Below are 21,536 nucleotides of genomic sequence, written 5' to 3' on the forward strand. Positions count from 1 at the left end.
ATAAACAAACATAAGCTAATCAAGATAAATGCACATTAAAATACTAAAAATTAAACAAGAAAAACATAAAACAAGAGAAGTTAAGTTTTTCTTTTGCTCAAAATGACCTCACGGGAAAAATAAAAATGTTCAAAAAAAAATTTGGCAGTAGAGGGTCAAAATCAATTCATTCTTTGACAGCCCGATGTGGAAATCCTGGATCACAGTTACATATTAAATTTTTTGAATAGCTTTCAAACTTCTAAGAAATTTTAGATTAATAAAGGAGCTATTACACTACGGCAAACAAACAAACTTGCACTTTTTGATAGTTTGCCTGCTTTGTTTGTTAAGGCTAGTCTGCAGATCGGAAGGAAAGGGGTCAAGAAACAGCTTTACGAACAGCAGAACAAAGGAGAGGGAGCGATTTCTTGGGGCTTTTCTTCACCCTCTCTGACTTGCGTGCGCTGCCGCTGCTTCCCATTTGAAATTTTTCTTGACCGGTTTCTTCCGAAGTGCATACCTTACATTAGCCTGGATTTGTTTGTACAAACGTCAGCCTGCATGCATTTTGCCTTGTTTGCGAGTTGGCCGCAAAAACGTTTGCGAGTTTGGCAAACTGTCACACACGAAAAAGTGCGAGTTTGTTTGTCTGTTTGCGGTAGTGTAATAGCTCCTTGAGTTTACACTAGTCAGGCATGTACGTGTGTGGTGTTCTGACATGAAATCCCTTTGGCCAGTTGTCGCACTAGGGCGGCTTCATCCAAGTACGTCACGCTAAAATCAGCTATAATCCTCCCCCTCCCCTTCATGCAATGTCACGCTTGCTAAGACTCCCAACCCTCCCCCCCCCAGGAGCGTGATATACTTTATGGATGACGCCTTAAATCAATTTTCAGTGTGTGTCATGATAGCACGACAAGATTGCAACTTTTGTCATATGAAGAGTGACAACAATGCACGGAGTTTTTTTTTCGGGTTTAAATCGATTTTTTTGGGGATCTATGAAGGTGAGTCATTGAGAGCTGCACTAAATGGCGTTCTTAATTCAATTTGGCCCAAAATGAAATTTTTGCTGCCCAGAGCAAAATGGAGATTTTTTTACAAAACTTGAAATATTATCAGTCTAAGTAAAACTGTGAAAGAAGAGTTATTTGAATTCATTTAACAGCTTTCGAAAAAAAAATCAATTTAAAGTAAGATTTACGTGGTGCTACCATGAGCGTTAGAGGGTTAACTCGAAGTTAATAAATTCGTGCAAATCGTAGATTGTTGAAATGATTGTTAAAATCAACAAATCTCTGAATCAAAGCATTTTACTTCAAATTTTAAAAACTTACTGCGGTCTACGATTCTGTGCTATACTCGAACAATGCCCCACTGAAAATTAGTCTAGAATTTCGCCAGCATTCCATCCCCAATTCCTCTTTCCCCCTTACTATCTCGCGACAACTAGTCGCACGCACATTCCACCGCAAAACGTGCACCAAAAGCCACTTTCGCTCTCTAAATAGACTCCGCTTCTAGCAGCACTAACAGCAAGGCAGCCAAACACACGCTCAAATATTTAAACGCCAAAGGTTCGCTCCGCGCTCGGCATTCCCCCAAACATACCTTGAACTCAGCAGCCGTTCCGCCTCGTCCGCCGTCATCTCGTCCGGCAGCACCAGGCTGTCGTGCTCGGTGTCGCTGGCGTCCGCGTACTGCACGTCCTGCAGGTCCAGCGGCGGGCCCTCCGGAATCGGCGGTGGCCGCATCGACGCCAACGAGGGCGGATCCGGCAGGGTTTTGTTGGCGTAATCGTCGGTCGTGTCCTCGACTGCGGCGGTGAGGGTTGGCCTCGTCGGATCCAGGAGCGTTTGGGGCGAGTGATAGCCCTTTTCGCCGGCTTCGCTCAGTTCGTCCAGGTCGAGGATTTTGGCTTCGTCCTTTTCCACGTCCATGAACAGTTCGCTGCTCGCGATCGTCGAGGACGAATCGGCGCCGGCAGTTGGTACGATCGATGCGTACAGAACCCGGTCCACGGACGTCGTCGTCGTTGGCACATCGCTGGCCGCTTGTTGCGGGCCTTGATTGTTGTTGTTAGTGGTGTTGTAATGAGATCGAATGTTGTTAATAGCATTCCTACTTTCTACACTAGTACCGTGCTCTAAGTCTAACGCGGGTTGATTATTACTGATAATACTGTTGCTGTTTTTGGCACTTCGAAAGACGTCCACATCGCCGTAGATTTCGTCCGCTTCCGTTCCGTCCGGGCGTAACCGGTACCCGAGCTCGGCGTAATTCAGCTGCGACTCGTCGTCACCGTCATCTCCTTCCGCCATCGGTGGTTCCTTGGCGGCCACCGATCCAACTCCATTACTCGCAGCCCTTCTCGGAGGAGACGCTGGCAGGGCTGGCGCCACAATGTCAAAGTCGTACGCGGGCTTCAGGTTGGCCACGACCCGCGGAGAGGGCTCGTTGAAGCCGCCCTCGTCGGTGGTGGTGCTGCTGCTGACGATGCTGGGCGGACGAGCTCCGAGACCGGCGGCCGGCACCTGGAAGCAGATGCTCGAGACCTTCTTGCGCCGGCTGACGACGCCACCGTGGTCGGCCGCAGTGTCGTTGTCATCGGAACGGGAGGATTTTCCTGGTGGGAAGAGAAAGATAAAATATTTATTGAGCAAAAGAAAGAAAAAATCATTGGAGGACAGCAGTCCAGAGACAGTGAGAAAGATGAGCGCCACCGGGACATCAAAGAGCTCATCTTAATCCTATAGCTATTTATTTAATAACATGCTAATAACTTCCTCTACGTTTGACCTACTGGGATACATTTTTAACGCTTTCAGATACTTTTTGAACTCTGAGATTTTTTGTAAATTAGCTACACGCCATTTATCGCCGTAAGATCGTAAGATCGTATTCCGATAACGGTAACTATTATGGTTATTGTCGGACAAAGATTATCGATCAACAACCCTGATGATTGCGAGCTTCAGTTTTTGTTGTTTAAAACTTTTTTTTCTTTAGAAAAAAGCAGATATGTGACAAAATAGTTCTGTTTATTTAAAAACAATTGTTCGAAATATATTATTCGCCACATTGATAATTTAAATAATTTACGGACCAAAATCAGCCTAATGAACATATCTTCGCTTCTCATCCTGCCGATTCTCCAACATCTTCTCCAAATACCCCAACAAGCAAGCCCGCTTCTCCGTCGCGTTGTAAACCTCCATCTCCTGTCCCAACGGTTTGTCCGCAATGTGCTCGCCAAAGTCCACCAACAGCTGCTCTAGATAGGCATCCTCCCCTTGCGCAGTCGCCCCGGCAAGCTCCCGCCGGATGGCCCCCAGCAACAGGTCACAATACGCGTCCATTTCGCCGGCTCCGCTCTGGTCCAGCTGTTCCTCAACGGCGTCCATGTACGTCTTGAACGCACTCGAAACGTCCAGCTGGACCGGCTTTCCAGTGCCCATCTCCACCCACTCGGGAACCTCGCCTTCGTCGGCCACCGAAACGGCCACATACGCGCAGATTCCCTTCCCGTTCTCCAACCGCCGGACGCACTGATACGTGCTAAAGTCCTTGGCGCCGACGTTGCTGGTCATGCGGGCGGCAGCGTTCTCAAACTCCGCCAGCCACGGAGGTTCGTCCAGGTTGTTCGCGGCGATAGCTTGCAGGAGCGGTTCCAGCGGGCCACGCGTTGGGACCACTAGGAACGGGTCCTGCAGGACACCCGACTGGATGCAGGTGACCAGCTTCACCAGATACAGGTTGCGGATCCGTTTGGCCTCGACGCCCCGGTGCAGTTCGAGGCAGAGCTTCTCGAACCAAGCGTCGATGAGGGAACGCTCCACCGGGCGATCCTTGAACAGGTGCATCGAGCTGCGGGCAAAGTTCAAGATGAACAGAAAGTCCTCGTCCAGCTTGTGGTCCAGCGTTGGCTTGGTGGACATTTTTGAGGTCACCCGTTGGAGTGATGATTTTTGTGGAGGATGACAACGCTTTGTGAAAATCGCTTGCTTTGATGACGGGGGTATTTCATTACAGAGAATTCGTTTGCATACTAGACAAACCCACGCACGGAATCCGCGCGTCAAGTGCGCAAATTGCAATAGAAAACACACAGCGAACTGACACAATCTGACATTTTCCACAAAAGTACACAATTCCTACCTTTGCAATCGATACAGAATCGACGGATGCTCAAGCACATCATGAAAGTGTCTTGCAGTGTGCGAGGTAAACTCCACAGTCGTCTACGCCGACGTCTTTACAAACTGGACCACCAACAGCTTCTTCTCTAAACCCACTACAATTCACACCCAACTGCAGGTGGCATCTTCTTCTCCGTTGAACAACTTGAAATAGCACTTCTTCTGCGCTCATAAACGGTCGACGACACTTGGCCAAGTCACGTGACCAATTTCCTCTTGAGAACGCGGGACACTTTCATCATCATCACTTGGGCAAACATTGCAGCGCTTTTGTTTTCAAATCACACCTTATTCAAAAGCTATGGAAACCAAGAAACGTTTTCACGGCTGTTACAACACATCTGGAGCGATGACCGGCTCGGCTGTGGCGATGAGCAATGTTTAGAGTCGCGACAGATCGCGAAATGATTGTATAAATCCCAGCTCTGTATTATGTGTTAATCTGATTAGCGAGCTCACTTTTCAATTATGGTGGTCGCGTGGAGCAGCAGCAGCTATAGAGTTTATACAGTCGACTCTCTGGTTGTCAATATCCAAGGGACCGTCGAGAAAAAGAATCATCAGTTTACAGAACATGCAAAATAAAGACTCGATTAAAAATATTTTTTTCTTGATACCCAGCTATGGGAGAGAATCATGGCAACGTCCATCAAACAAAAACAAACTAATGTCAAACACCCTTCAAAGCTTCGTTTCGCCAAGAAAAGTGGCTATGCAAGCCATGAGAAAGTGAAATTATTGACAACCGGAAGAGATTTTTAAAGCAAACATAATCCAAGGGACCGTCGAGGAAGAGATCCTTCAAGCAAGGGAAAATATCGAGGAATGAAGTTAATTTAAGTATGCAGATTGAAGGGACTGAAGAATTTATCGATAGATGGAGAATTATCGAGAAGATCGACAGCCAGAGAGTGGACTGTAGTTTTGTTGGTCTCAGCATTAAACAATTTGTTTGGATAACTTTGCACTATACTAATGAAACATTCAACACCTAAGTTCAGAAACCTCCCGAAATATACTTTTGACAAATTTGGTCAATTGTCTCGCCTTCATCAAAACCATCTTATCTGGTTAATCTAGACGACAATTAGCGAAAATTGACGAACTCAACACGCAATTTCCACGTCGCAATTATGGCCACAATTTGCCGCGACACATTTCACAATTGGCAGGATTCTCGCCGCGACCTTTCTTCTTCCGTTGTTGCCGATCTTTAGACAGAAATTTGGCAGCAAAAAAAAAGACTTAAGATCACCACAAGTCATTCAGAGCTGCTGTTCAGCCTGACCGAGACACGCGGTGGCGAAAGTGAAGTCGTTTTGAAGCAAACCCCGCAACAACAAAAACTCAGTCAAAATAAAAGCATATTAAGTTCGGCAAGGCGAGACTGAGAAGACGACTTTTGCGTGGCCTGGTCACATTTTGGCACATTTTGAGTGGCGTTAGAATTGGCGCGGGAGGAACACTAGCAAATGTTTTGAAAATGGCGAATTTTGTCAAGTTTTGATTTGAAAAAAAATCAACAAAGCAGCTTATTTAATGCAATAAAATCAACAATGTAACAAAAAAAACAGAACGCAAACAAATAAAAGATTTTAAAAAGAAGTAATATGATAAGAACTGAACGAAAACGAAAAATCAGGGGGTAGTAAAATATTTTTGATTGTAAATCCATTTTTTCAGTAAAAGAACCTATAGAATTAGTTGTAAACTATTTTTTTTTATCAAATAGAGCACATTTTTAATTTTTTTTATCGCAGATCGGAAAAGGCATAAAACTGTAAAAAAAGTAATATTTTGATAATTTCATTGATATTTTGCAAATTTTCGGTAGTATCATAATTGTAATATTACATAAAGCAGAGCAGTTCTCTCAGATTTCGGTCATTAGTTTTTTTTTTGTTTTTTTAATCCGACTGAAACTTTTTTGGTGCTTTCGTCATGCCCAAAGTAGCCATTTTGCATCATTAGTTTGTCCATATAATTTTTCATACAAATTTGGCAGCTGTCCATACAAAAATGATGTATGAAAATTCAAAAATCTGTATCTTTTGAAGGAATATTTGATCGATTTGGTGTCTTGGGCAAAGTAGTAGGTATGGATACGGACTACACTCGAAAAAAATGATACACGGTAAAAAATTTGATGAACTTGATTTGCCAAAAAATACTATTTTTAATTGTTTTCATTTTCTGATATGTTTTAGCGGACATCAAATGCCAACTTTTCAGAAATTTCCAGGTTGTGCAAAAAATTGTGACCGAGTTATGATTTTTTAAGGCGATACTATTTTTACCAAAAATCGAAATTTTGATCGCAAAAATTTTTCAACTTAATTTATTGATGTTAAATCAAATTTGCAATCAAAAAGTACTCCAGTGAAATTTTGGTAAAGTGCACCGTTTTCAAGTTAAATTAATTTTTAGCTGATTGTTTTGAAGATAGTCGCAGTTTTTCATTTTTAAAAATCAGTGCACATGTTTGCCCACCTTTGAAAAAAAAAATGTTTGAAAAGCTTAGAAAAATCTCTATATTTTGCTATTTTGAACTTTTTTGGTACGACCCTTAGTTGCTGAGATATTGCCATGCAAAGGTTTAAAAACATGAAAATTGATGTTTTTTGAGTCTCACCCAAACAACCCATCATTTTCTAACGTCGATATGTCAGCAATTAATGGTTCGATTTACAATGTTAAAATATGAAACATTCGTGAAATTTTCTGATCTATTCTAAAAAAAATATTTTTTAAAATTTTTAAATCTAGACTAACATTTCAAAAGGGCCAAACATTGTATTACGCCCTTTTAAAATGTTAGTCTTGATTTAAAAAAAATTAAAAAATTAAAATATTTTTTTCGAAAAGATCGGAAAGTTTTACGAATGTTTCATATTTTAATATTGAAAATCGGAACATTAGTTGCTGAGATATCGACATTAGAAAATGATGGGTTGTTTGGGTGAGACTCAGAAAACATCAATTTTCATGTTTTTAAACCTTTGCATGGCAATGTCTCAGCAACTAAGGGTCGTATCAATAAAGTTCAAAAAAGCAGCTTTTCAAAAATATTTTTTCAAAAGTGGACAAACATGTGCACTAATTCAAAAAATGAAAAATTGCGACTATTTCCAAAAAAAGTCACCTAAAAATTAATTTAACTTGAAAACGGTGCACTTTATCAAAATTTCACTAAACTACTTTTTGATTGCAAGTTTGATTTTACATCGAAAAATTAAGTGGACAAATTTTTGTGATCAATATTATGTCTTTTTTTTTTTTTTGAGACGATCAGTATTGATTCAAAAAATCATAACTCGGTCAAACATTTTTTGCACAACCTGGAAATTTCTGAAAAGTTGGCCTTTAATGTCCTCTAAAACATATAAAAAAATAAAAAAAATAAAAATAGTGTTTTTTTTTTGCAAATCAAGTTTTAGTGACAAAAAGTTAAATAAAAAATCACCAAATTTTTTTTACCGTGTATCATTTTTTTTCAGTGTAGTCCATATCCATACCTACAACTTTTCCGAAGACACCAAATCGATCAAAAAATTCCTTCAAAAGATACAGATTTTTGAATTTTCATAAATCATTTTTGTATGGACAGCTGCCAAATTTGTATGGAAAATTATATGGGCAAACTAACGACACAAAATGGCTTCTTTGGGCATACCGAAGATACCAAAAATGTTTCAGCCGGATTAAAAAATACAAAAATTAAAATCAGCATTTGGAGATACTTTTTGCTTAAAATTTTGACTGTTGGGCTTGAAATTTGTATCAGCCTAATAATTTTCAGATATATACTTTTTAGATCTTCAATATTTGTCTGTTTATTATTCACATGTTTTAAATTTAGACTTTGTTTTTTTTTTCAGTTTAAAGTATTCTTGTTTTTCAGTGTTCTATGAATAAATAATTTTTTTACCAATTTTTTTCTATCATCTAAGAAAATGCTTATTTTTGTATTTTCAACCAAATAAAATCTTTTTAATCTTTGAACATTTTTTTCAGGGCCATTTATTTTTTCAAATGTTGAATTGTAGCACAACAGTAATGATGCATACAGCATTTTTTTTATATTCTTCGCATAAACGTAAAATCAAATTGTACGTAAGCAAAGAATATGTAATCAATAATTAAGTAGCTTAAAGTAATCGAAAAACTTACAGAAATATTTCAGAAACTGGAATAAGTTATTTGAAAAGATCACAAAAACATGCTGCAATGCTCCTATTTTTCATGTTTGAAGGAATATGAAAATAGTAGTTTATGCAACAAGTTGCAAAAAGAGGATTTTTTCAGCACGAGTCGTACATTTATCCAACGAGGTTCACCGAGTTGGATAAATACGAAGAGTGCTGAAAAAATCGAGTTTTGCAACGAGTTCCATACAACATTTTTTGCAATTCCAAAAAACACACACTGAGTGAAATTTTATGTCGAATTTTCATGTATTTTGTCAATAAATCGTTTTAATTAAAAAAATGTTAAAAGGTTTTACTTTTCGAAACAAGTGCTGAAAAGTTCAACTTTTCAGCACCCATTTGAGTGCTGAAAAGTAGAACTTTTCAGCATTTATTTTGAAAAGTGTTGCTATTCGATTCTGTTATTTTTGGTACAGAAAAGTAGGCTATTTCGTCGTTCAAGAATGACAGGAAATGTAAGTAGTTTCACGACGGAATTGCAAAAAAACATAAAATGACACCAAATTTAGTTATTTTGAAAAAAAAATTAAAAGCAAAAAAATCTATTAGAAAATATTTAGTAAAAGTTATATTGAAAGAACATAACATAATTTGGAATCAGTTAAAATTCAGACTATTTCTCACACAAAGTTTCGAAGAAACGCTCACGTTTGGAAGAAAATATTAAAGAACCATGATTGTTTTTTTTTTTTTTTTGAAGAATGAAAAACAAGCAAGAATTGAAAAAAACAAGAAAACTATTTTGAAATAATAATAATAATAATTCTTTAAAAAAAAACTAGAGCAGCAGTTGAACACAATGTAAAAGTATTTCGACAGCTGGAACTCTTTTACAAATTCAGAGACAATTTTTTAAGAGAATTAGCTGAACAGTTCAAACACCCTTTACCTCGAGGTGGTCAATGAAATATGATTTAATTGTGACCTTTTGTGTGATTGTGATATTTTTTCAAAGCGCTGCCTATTTTGCTCATTTTCTAACTTTCACCTTTTGTCATTTCGGTCTTTTCTGATTCGACCTTTTGGCACCTGTTGTTTACTCGACCTTCTGTCTTTTTATGTTATGTCTTGAATATTTTTAATTTGTGTTTTTTAATTTAAAAAATACAATTACATTTATTACTAGCCTTTAGTTTTTAAATCTTTCTTTGTCTGCTCTGATTAGTTCTTCAATACTATATATTTAAATATATTATATTTAAATATATTATATTTAAATATATTATATTATAATTATGCGAGATTCATTCCTTTTTGTTGAAAAGTACACCATGAACTTCCGAGTGCTGCGCAAAATCAAACTTTTTTCAGTAAAATCGCTGTATCTCGTCAATAGTTCATTTTAGTTTGAAGTCTACATTTATTATTATGTAAAATTGTCCGGGGAACACGATGGTGATAAAATAAAACAAATAAAAATATGAGCAATTGGTCAAAACTGAATTTTTATACTTAAAACGATAAAATATAATATTAGTGGGCATTTAAGGGTTAAAATTTTATTTTTATCGAATTCCTTGGACAATTTTATATAAAATGCAACCTGTAGAAAGTCTTTTGCTCAAATAGTTGCAAAGTTATGATTAAAAGAAAAAAAAGTTTTTTAGAAAATCGCCAAAAAAGAGGGCGGTGCCAAAAATAGAGGGATGGTCCAATCAGCACCAAACTTAGGATTTCTGTTAACTATCGATAGATAAACGTTCCCTCCAAGTTTGGTCCAAATCGGTGAAGGTCGAGTCCAAATTTGTATTCAGTTGACCTGGAATGACCCATATTAAAATATATTTTTTCTTATTTTCAAATGATTTCATTTTAAAGGTGGAAGGTTTTTGAGTTCAATTTGTTACCATGTATTTTTATTGCCTAAATAAAAAAAAATTAGAACTAGGTTTGTCAATTATCTTTTGTTCACATATATTTTTTTAAACTTGACTTTAAACTTGAATACATTTTGTTATTTCATTACATGTCTCAGTGTAATTTTTTTAAGTTATTTTTTTAAGTCCCCTTATAAGACTTTCCAAGTTATTCCACCTGATTCTTTTGTATCGAAAAAACTAAAATAACTCAGCCAGACGAAAATCTCGCAAAACACACCAGCTGTGTGTGCGCCTCAAATTTCACTCTACATTTGAGACAAATCACTCTCTTTTTGGTTTGACAAGACAAAGACGCCTGGTTGACATCATGGTCTACCCTTTCTAGAATGGCGCTGCCGATCCCGGGGGCCTTCTCAAAACTCTGTGAATGAGCGACGGCACCTTCTACAAAGTAAGCGCTCTCTTTTTATCAATAACAAAATCACGCTCACCGTGATTCATGTCGCTGTATAATTGAGCAGAAGGGGGAAACGAACTGAAATTTATTGGATTACACTACTCGACAAAACAAAACTTGTGTCAAGGGATTGACGATATCTCATCGGTTCCTCAGAGAAAAGGCATCCCCGAATCCGATGCAATCGACAGAATTTGATTTTATGTCCACGCGGACTGACGAGAAGCTGGTAAATTTTTTAACATAAAAAAATCGAACAATTTAAAAAAAACTTGCGTCTCCTCCCAACTATATGAGCCATCTACAAAAATATGGAGGCGCCTGGTGCATAGCCATTTCCTTTAAGCACAACGTAAACAACCAATACAAATGTATAAAAAAGTTGTCAAGTTCGGGGGGTCCACAGCTAGCATTTTTTGTACGATTATAAAAATAAATATTAAAAGTTTAAAATTAAAATATTTGAAAAACATTTTTTTTAAATATACTTGTTTACTAAAATTTTATGTTTCTCAAATGTCTATGGGTACTTCGGGATGTCCATGGTAATCCAAGGACTCCCTAGAGTTAAGATCTATGAGTCTACCGCCGTAACAAGCAAGAGGTCGTCGGATTTTGACCCCGGATTATGTGCGTATAGCATCAGTGGATATGGTAGACTACTATATGAATGTAATGGGATGTACATGGTCATCCAAGGACTCCCTGGAGTTAAGATCTACGAGTCTACCGCCGTAACAAGCAAGAGGTCGTCGGATTTTGACCCCGGATTATGTGCGTATAGCATCAGTGGATATGGTAGACTACTATATGAATGTAATGGGATGTACATGGTCATCCAAGGACTCCCTGGAGTTAAGATCTACGAGTCTACCGCCGTAACAAGCAAGAGGTCGTCGGATTTTGACCCCGAATCATGTGCGTATAGCACCAGTGGATATGGTAGACTACTATATGAATGTAATGGGATGTCCATGGTCATCCAAGGACTCCCTGGAGTTAAGATCTACGAGTCTACCGCCGTAACAAGCAAGAGGTCGTCGGATTTTGACCCCGGATCATGTGCGTATAGCACCAGTGGATATGGTAGACTACTATATGAATGTAATGGGATGTACATGGTCATCCAAGGACTCCCTGGAGTTAAGATCTACGGGTCTACCGCCGTAACAAGCAAGAGGTCGTCGGATTTTGACCCCGGATCATGTGCGTATAGCACCAGTGGATATGGTAGACTACTATATGAATGTAATGGGATGTACATGGTCATCCAAGGACTCCCTGGAGTTAAGATCTACGGGTCTACCGCCGTAACAAGCAAGAGGTCGTTGGATTTTGACCCCGGATCATGTGAGTATAGCATCAGTGGATATGGTAGACTACTATATGAATGTAATGGGATGTACATGGTCATCCAAGGACTCCCTGGAGTTAAGATCTACGAGTCTACCGCCGTAACAAGCAAGAGGTCGTCGGATTTTGACCCCGAATCATGTGCGTATAGCACCAGTGGATATGGTAGACTACTATATGAATGTAATGGGATGTCCATGGTCATCCAAGGACTCCCTGGAGTTAAGATCTACGAGTCTACCGCCGTAACAAGCAAGAGGTCGTCGGATTTTGACCCCGGATCATGTGCGTATAGCACCAGTGGATATGGTAGACTACTATATAAATGTGTTGGGCTCCCTGGAGTTAAGATCTACGAGTCTACCGCCGTAACAAAAAAGAGGTCGCCGTTTGGCTAAAGTGGTAAGCAAGGACTTTTGTTCATCGTTCAAACTTAAATATTTCGATAACTTTACATCGATTGTAGATCTTAACTCCAGGGAGTCCTTGGATGACCATGTACATCCCATTACATTCATATAGTAGTCTACCATATCCACTGGTGCTATACGCACATGATCCGGGGTCAAAATCCGACGACCTCTTGCTTGTTACGGCAGTAGACTCGTAGATCTTAACTCCAGGGAGTCCTTGGATGACCATGTACATCCCATTACATTCATATAGTAGTCTACCATATCCACTGATGCTATACTCACATGATCCGGGGTCAAAATCCAACGACCTCTTGCTTGTTACGGCGGTAGACCCGTAGATCTTAACTCCAGGGAGTCCTTGGATGACCATGTACATCCCATTACATTCATATAGTAGTCTACCATATCCACTGGTGCTATACGCACATGATCCGGGGTCAAAATCCGACGACCTCTTGCTTGTTACGGCGGTAGACTCGTAGATCTTAACTCCAGGGAGTCCTTGGATGACCATGTACATCCCATTACATTCATTTAGTAGTCTACCATATCCACTGATGCTATACTCACATGATCCGGGGTCAAAATCCGACGACCTCTTGCTTGTTACGGCGGTAGACTCGTAGATCTTAACTCCAGGGAGTCCTTGGATGACCATGTACATCCCATTACATTCATTTAGTAGTCTACCATATCCACTGATGCTATACTCACATGATCCGGGGTCAAAATCCGACGACCTCTTGCTTGTTACGGCGGTAGACTCGTAGATCTTAACTCCAGGGAGTCCTTGGATGACCATGTACATCCCATTACATTCATATAGTAGTCTACCATATCCACTGATGCTATACGCACATAATCCGGGGTCAAAATCCGACGACCTCTTGCTTGTTACGGCGGTAGACTCATAGATCTTAACTCTAGGGAGTCCTTGGATTACCATGGACATCCCGAAGTACCCATAGACCTTTGAGAAACATAAAATTTTAGTAAACAAGTATATTTAAAAAAAATGTTTTTCAAATATTTTAATTTTAAACTTTTAATATTTATTTTTATAATCTTACAAAAAATGCTAGCTGTGGACCCCCCGAACTTGACAACTTTTTTATACATTTGTATTGGTTGTTTCCGTTGTGCTTAAAGGAAATGGCTATGCACCAGGCGCCTCCATATTTTTGTAGATGGCTCATATAGTTGGGAGGAGACGCAAGTTTTTTTTAAATTGTTCGATTTTTTTATGTTAAAAAATTTACCAGCTTCTCGTCAGTCCGCGTGGACATAAAATCAAATTCTGTCGATTGCATCGGATTCGGGGATGCCTTTTCTCTGAGGAACCGATGAGATATCGTCAATCCCTTGACACAAGTTTTGTTTTGTCGAGTAGTGTTATCAATGTGTCACAAAGTACTGCCAGTTCTTGCGCCAGTTAGACACATTGCAACAAGAAGAAGAAGAAGAAAAAAAGTGCAACGTTCGATTAGTGCGAGGTTAGGCCAACTTCTGTTGTTGTGACTTTGTTCGCGGATTATTTTTATTTTTAAGCGGGTTAATAATATCCGCGACCCACACAAGGTGGGATGAGCTGGCGCAGTTCTTGAAGGAGTTGGTTCGAGTCCCGCGTGAGGCCTCCCCGACGTCAACCGGCGGCGCTGGGATCACTTGACGAAATTGACAAAATAGATTGTAACGACGTACTTTGTTGAAGCATGTGCGATTTATGGTGCGCATAAAATTCCCGAAAATATATCAACGATTTCAGTGACATATTGTCATTCGAAAATAAGAAGAGGCTTCAGTAAACATTTCGAGTATACTTTAATGTTAGAATTAGGCTGAAGATGACGTAATTTTCTGTGAAAAGACGTAAGTTACGGCAAGTGTTTATTTTGCCAACACCGAAGTTAATAAATTTCAAAATGTGAGTAAACCCCTATCAAAATAGTCATTTCAACTTAGAATGAATCCTAGAAAATTTCTTTAAATTGAAAACTGAGCCCAACATTTAATTATTTGGCCATCCCAAAATAACATCTCATTCGATCGATATTTTCCCTCAACAAGAGCCTTTCCCTATTGCTTTGGACCATCCGCAAACTACACGAGCTATGATGAGAGAATTATGAGTGATGCGACGCAGTGAGGAGAAACTTTTCCCTCCTGTTATCCTAATTTATGATAATAATTCATCCCAAACTTTTTGCCAGTTCAGTAAATTCTTCCAGCCAAACCCGCCAGCGTTTCACCTTCATCTGCATCACTACATTGGTGTAGTAGAATATCTTGTCAGCAGCAAGTGTACACCTAGGAATTTCACTCTGAGTATTTGTGCACAACAAAAATGTGCACAACTTTATCCTGATTAAATTTTCCAACATGAGCTCTCGTACGTGCCCTTGACGGTGATCCGAACTAGAAAATAATTATTTTTTTCTCTTTTACAGAATTTTAGAAAGTTGTTTTCAACTATCGGCGATGAAAATTCATCTTAAAAAAAATTCACTCAATGAGAGAGAGAGAGAGAGAGAGAGAGAGAGAAAAAAAAAATCCAAAATGAATGAGTCTCTCTTAAATCGTTCGTGAGATATCGGTGAAATGAAAGAACAATTATGAATAAGGAGTTTTTCAATCTCATCCATATAATCTCAGGAAAATATAAGAATCAGCTAAGGAGGCTGTCATTTTGCAGTACAGTCCATACTCGATTTTCCGAAGGCCTCGGAAAAATTTCACTTCGGATAATCGAATCACATTTTTTTTTTCGTTGTCTCATTTTTGATTTTCGAGCTTAAGTGTGACCCGTAAACTACGCTAAAGTGGTTTGGAATTTTTAAATCCAAGATGGCGGCCAATATGGCTGTAACGAAATATTGGAAAAGGCATTTTATTAATTAATAGCCAATCAACTATTCAAATTTAAATAAATTGGGGTCGCAGAACTCGAATTAAATGTTAAAAACAGTGTTGGAATTCGAGCGAGAAGAAGAAAAGCATTTCTCGTTTTCGAGCGAGGGAGAGAACTTGTAGTATTTTTCTCGAAATCGAAATATTTTAATCGAAACTTCGGATAATCGAGTCTGGACTATAGGATGCAAAAAAAAAACAATTTCATCAAACATGTTTGCAGAGAAAATGTTCTTATCTGACTGCTTCTTATCTGGATTCATGTTTTCAAATCAATCGCTTTGTTGTTTTCAAATCAAATTATTTGTTATGGGATTTTAAAGTATTTTTTTTTTCAGTTGAACAGCCGTTAATTTGTTTTTAGAGATTTTTTTTTTAAGTTTTAACATGGTTTTAGACTACTGTTGTAGTTCTTGAAAATAAAAAAAATATTTATTTCCATTTTTAATGAAATTTTATGATAATTTATGTTTTATTTTAAAGAAAAATAGATTTTTCAACAATGGTTTGTTTTATTAATTTTCGCCCGATTTTGATTTTTTTTTAATACAAAAATCAAAAACTAACGATTTTTAATATGAAAAAAAAGAAAAACAAAATTTAACTTTTTTTAAATATTTTTTTGAAAATCGTCCTTCGTCATGCACACGAGACCGGGTTGATGAGCCTTTACCAACATTTTGAGAATATTTGGTCAAAGCAGTGTTGAGATATTGAGGCGCCCGTTTTTGAAACTTCTATCTTCAAATAGGTCAAATATGGAAATATGCTCTCGAAAAAGCTGATTTTTTTAAATTTGAGAATAAATTACCGTTTTTGGAGAAGCTCGCAGAAAACCAGATCTGTATTTAAAGTGGTCACTATTTTAGACAGGGTTGCCAGATCTTCAAATCTTGTTTAAAGATTCCGGCTTCAAAAAAGTACATAAATAGCAAAGTAGTCTAAATTTGCGACAGGGGTGCCAGATCTTCAAGCTTCGTATTTTAAAGCAGGATTATAGCCTTAAAAGGCAAAAAAAAAACATTGTATCGTTCAATTTGAAAATTGAACTCGATGAAAATAATAATAATAGTCGTGATCCTGTATTCTTGTATCTTGATTTCCAAAAAAAAATAAAATAATGGTCAAAAACAAATTATCTCAAAGTCTTCTTCAAATTTATAATGACATTTTTTCCGAACAAAACACATAGCAGTGTTGCCAGAGCTTCAAAATTTAAACTTTTTTCATAAGCATAGGTTGAGTGTGAAAGTAATTTTCCTTAATAATTAACAGCATTTGATAATAAAAAGTTCAATATTTTCCACCTATGTATCGATATCTCATAACAGTGTTGCCATTTTTTACTCAAATATTCATTTATATGAAAAAAATATTAATATTAATATTTAGATAGCGAATTTTCTAAAATTGTAACCGATGTATTAATTCTTCTGTTTGAATTAATTGCTTTCTGTATTAAATCAAAATCAGGAAAAAATGCTCAACAAAGTTCAGCAACTAAGCTAACCCGTAGTCACAACACCGCCCCAAGGACGAATATGTTTACAATTCGCCAAACAAGCCGATCCCCTATGTTGATTTTGCTTAAAACAAACAAAGCGCTCGGCGCAATGAAAACAAACCCGAAACATTGGGTGTGGAGAGGATAGCTTTATCAACACAAAGCCGCAGCGTCAGATTTATTCATTCGCGACGTTTCAGCGATCAATGGTTTCAGCTTACAGCGGGCGCGATCGGCGATCTTGCTGACTTATTAAGTTTCCTGAGGGGGGGGCGTTATTTAGGTCTAGTAGTCCAAGAATTACGGGCTGAGACGGAACCTTTCTGTTGCACTCAGCTGTGAAGAATCTTTGTGATCGTGATGCTTCGGGGATGTGCTCACTCAAAAAAATATTTTTTTTGTCATGAACGTAAGATTACTTTTGGAAAATTTTAATTCCATTTTGATTGTCGTGTAATTTGACATGATAATCTTGCAAAATTTCAGAGTAATATGCATAATTATGAAGATTTTGTGGTTTTGAGTTCAGTAGAATCAGTCAAAAAATCAAAAAGTTTGAAAATCCTCGGAATTTAATATGAACATTCCTACCGAGCTGTCCGGCTCCCCTCTAGAGGGAGACACATATTTCTTCAGATTAGCATCGGACCAGAATCTCAACAAAACCTGCGTGCTATGCAGTTGTGGAGGCGGTTGGAATTTTGATACGGTTTTATATAGTTCATCCTCTTCCTTAGGACTGACGGCTAGAAAACGGTCTCTACTTCTTAGTAGAGACTTCTTGTTGGTTTCCAATAAAATTTGCTACAGTCGAGCAAAGACCGTATCGCTGAGTCCACCCACGCCGGAACATTAAATAAACATCAATCGCGAGGCGCCACCAAAACCAGGTAGGTTCAAAGACCTTCAACACTTTTGGTTGTCATATTTCCGTGCAATAAAATTTCACTTTATTTTCACGACAGTTTCCCCCACCCTATTTTTCACGAGAAAGAGCTCTTGTAGCATCGCCAAAGAACGCGCTCAAGATTTAATTTGAAAAGTTTCACTGCTCCGCGACTTGACTTGGCTGCTCCAATTTCGAATCTTCTTCTCTTCTGTTTGCTTCCTGATGCTTTTCACTTAATCTTCACGGGTTTTTCCCTCTCTTCACTAAAGTAGCTGCTGCTCACGCACCATATCCATCTTCTTGGGATTTTCCCCCTCCTCCTTGAAGAGGGCAAGAAAATCTCAAATCCACCAGCCATTTTCCCAAGAGCATCACAAACTTCCTCTCGATACGCCATTTTCATCCATATCCAACGATCTTTGCCATCACAAACCTTCCGTGATAATCACCCCGCACACTCAATGAAGTAATAATTGTCCATCAATTGCCGGCATTCCAGAACGCGCGCCCTCTCCCTCACCCTTATCCCCCTAGCGACACCCCAGCAAGAACGTCACGCGAACACGTCCAACCGCGGCCACAGTTCAGACGCGAAAACTGCTCGCGACTCGCGGCGACGTTCTACGTTGTAGTGAATCGGAGTCACTCACGATCGGTGGCGTCGGTTTACTCAGAAGCCCGTGCACGGCGAGATCGAGGGGAGATCGCGATTTTTTCGAGGTTTTGTTTTCTTTCGAGGTTAGGGTGGTCCAAAGTTTGAAGTGACATCAAAATCGCAAAAAAATGCTTTGGAAACCATTCCGTGAAAATGCTTCAGCTAAATTTGAAAGCTATACAATCTCAGAAAAAAAATCACTTTGTACTCAATAAGAGAAAATCTCAAAAGAGAGCGAAACATTCTCTCTTTTGCGATATATTTGAGCAAAGAAAGTTTAACTCGTGAGCGTAGATCGACTGCGACGCAGGATTTGTCCTAATAGTCACTTACTGGAACAATTACTCTGTATCAGCGATGGAAAAATCTTTATGTTCAATAATTACTCAGAGAGTACTCTTTTCACTCTTTCGCGAGACATCGGTAAAATGAATGATCAATGAAAGAAGTTAAATTTCACCAGATTTTTTTCGATCCAGCTGATACATGCCCAGATTAAACGTCAATCGCCGCCTGCTGTCTCTTCCGCAATGTTTGTAAACAATGTGAAAACAATATAAATACTAGTAACTCATTGATGACATGTTAAGAGTTCGAGTGAAGTTTTCATCAAAGTGTTTTTTTTTGTTTGAATCATATTTAAAAAAACATGAAATTTAAAGAATTAATCAACTATCCAGATCACCCTAATCCAAAACGCAACCGTATAGTGTGTTAGTGAGAGTGACTACACACGCCGCAAGTCAACCGTATAAAGAGCACGATCTACTAAGAGCGCGCGCGTATCGCGATGATCATAAAATGAGAATGAGCGGGCAGACAATACCAGAAATTCATTCACGTATTACGACCACGACGAGTCTGCGCTGCCCACGGCCGGCGACGATCAACCAGACTGAGGAATCTTATTTAGGGAAATGAAATCCGTTTAAAAAGGGAAAATTTGATACCTTCAAGAAGTCATGTGATCAGCTTGACCTTTTCAAATAAACTTCACTAAGATGATTGGACACTTCCCAAAAGTGACAGTTCCCTCGAAGTGATTGGAATTTCGGGTATCAAATTGCACCTCTCTCATGAAGGTTAACTACACTTCAAGACATGTTCAGTGAACTGCTAGTAGGGAGAGAGAGAAAGTACAATATTTGGGCTTTAATCTGTAATCTCGATGGTTTATTCTTGGACCTGCATGGCTTGCATTTTCATTTACGGAGGGAGTTTCTGCTGAGCTCATGATGTGATACGCATACCGATGCAGTAGAAAGATGCAGAATGAACGGATGACGAGCTTGATCGACGGCGTCGTAGGGAATGTTGGGGACAATTGAAAAATATTGACATCAATTCGTTTTTAAAAGGGGTTTCAAAAATCTTTTTTTTATCGTCATATCGTCTTGTTGTTTTGTTTTTTTGCTGTCTTGTTGTCTTGCTGTCTTGCTGTCTTGTTGTCTTTTTAGTCTTTTTAGTCTTTTTAGTCTTTTTAGTCTTTTTAGTCTTTTTAGTCTTTTTAGTCTTTTTAGTCTTTTTAGTCTTTTTAGTCTTTTTAGTCTTTTTAGTCTTTTTAGTCTTTTTAGTCTTTTTTGGTCCGATCTCCCCTCTCAAACCCGTATGCAAACAATAAATTGCTCTTTTCCCCAAGTTTGGTAAATCCAGCCGTCTAAACGACAACAATCGACAAGTCCAAGTAGTAAAAAAAATCTCAACCAGCTCAAATCAGCGTATGTGGGTGTAACTTGACGCCCTGTTCCCGCCGTGGCGATCACATCAGATGTTAATTCAAAAAGCAGCATGACCAAACGCGTTGTTGTCGTTGAAACTGAAATTTGCACATGACCAACCCGAAAAAACCCGTGTATGTGCGCACACTACCCCAAGTGCACTGAGTTGTTTTCATGTTTGTCAGTTTGAAGTTGCTCAGCGAATTTGAGAGACTGCGGAACGCATGCGCGCTCACTACAACTCAGCCAGCTCAGACACTCACTTGCTTACTCGGAGTTTGTCGCGGCGATCGCGACTTGAATTAATAAATTATAATTATTCTGGGTTTTTTAAACAAACCGGGAGAAGTTGGGAGCTTGTCTGGGGTTTGTTACATTCTATTTCAAATATAAATTTTGTTTAGTTTAAATAACTGAGTTCTTTTTGTGATTTAACCAATCTAACTTCATCAGGCCGGCTACGAAGTTATGAAAAAGATTTTCGACTTTTTCGAGGAACAAAGATTTTTTATGCAAATTCTGCGACACATTAGAATACAAAATAAAACACATAGTGCACAGTTCGATTAGTTCAACGCGCGTGTCTGGGTAATAAATTATAATATTTGACATCCTCTGTCACCGCGGTGGACAGTGGGTGCAAGAGCGCGTCATTTTATGACCAAAACTTCGGGGTCGTAAACCGAAGAAGTTGGAGCTACTAGAAAACTTTAATTGGCCCAAAAAAACTCCAACCAAAACCGGTCGGGTTACTAAAGTCACCGTGGCGAGGCGGAGTACATCGATCACGATTTGATCATAACTCGAACCAGCTCGAAAAACAAAACAAAACAAAACAGGAGGAGAGAGAAAAATGATCTCGCACCTATTGCATCACACACACCCAACAAGCCGGCAAGAAACATAAGAGAGCAGGAGGCCAATCACGCGAATCGCGGACCTAAAAATAACCAACTTTTACAACGCGATGATCTGGAAGAGGGCCGGGATTAGCGCAGCCAAGCGAAGGTGCGAAAATCGCTCGTATATATGAAATATGGTGATCATTATCAACACCATCAGTCTTGTAAATTCTGCGCTGCCCGGAGCTTCAGTGCAGGTTAAATGAAACACTTTTGCACCAAGTCGAACGAGCGAGTGGAAGATCGTAGAAAAGTTGAATTCTGAGAGCTGTCTAGTATTGGAGAATTGATGACTTGGAGAGCGGGCAGTTCATATCTTTGCGTTTACGTAAGGATCGTTTTAGATGTGATGAATTAGCTTACCGCAATTTAATTATTTAATTTTTTGAAAGAAAAATGTAAAGAGTCGGAGCTGCGAAATTTTAAGAATCCCGGGTCGGTAGAGTCAGATTTTCCTTTTTGGAGCTAAAGCCAAAGTCAGATTCGATGTCGTCATACTAGCTATATGACTCCACAACTCGACAAA

General features: G+C 38.8%; 2 protein-coding genes across 10 annotated transcripts in view; both read right to left on the bottom strand.

Annotated features, from left to right (window-relative positions):
• Positions 1-21,536, bottom strand: part of LOC120416544 (uncharacterized) — a 161,455-nt gene that overhangs the window by 35,429 nt on the left and 104,490 nt on the right. For 7 of the 9 annotated variants that reach the window (XM_052710078.1, XM_052710079.1, XM_039578275.2 and 4 more), the window contains one exon: positions 1,594-2,608. In XM_052710078.1, the coding sequence (XP_052566038.1) occupies positions 1,594-2,608 (1,015 nt within the window). Of the gene's footprint in view, positions 1-1,593; positions 2,609-4,140; positions 4,544-18,168; positions 18,311-21,536 lie in introns of those variants that run through there. The other 2 variants (XM_052710083.1, XM_052710084.1) reach the window with 2 other exon arrangements.
• Positions 3,021-4,011, bottom strand: LOC120416549 (uncharacterized). Its single transcript, XM_039578279.2, has one exon. The coding sequence runs from the start codon at positions 3,918-3,920 to the stop codon at positions 3,099-3,101; it is 822 nt and encodes a 273-aa protein (XP_039434213.1). The 5' UTR covers positions 3,921-4,011; the 3' UTR covers positions 3,021-3,098.

Source organism: Culex pipiens, chromosome 3 (genome assembly GCF_016801865.2).
Source record: "Culex pipiens pallens isolate TS chromosome 3, TS_CPP_V2, whole genome shotgun sequence".
Taxonomy (NCBI): Eukaryota; Metazoa; Arthropoda; class Insecta; order Diptera; family Culicidae; genus Culex; species Culex pipiens.

Bases quoted from the DNA above. Each gene is read 5' to 3' on its own strand.
- LOC120416549 (XM_039578279.2), bottom strand. From the start codon at position 3,920: ATGTCCACCAAGCCAACGCTGGACCACAAGCTGGACGAGGACTTTCTG.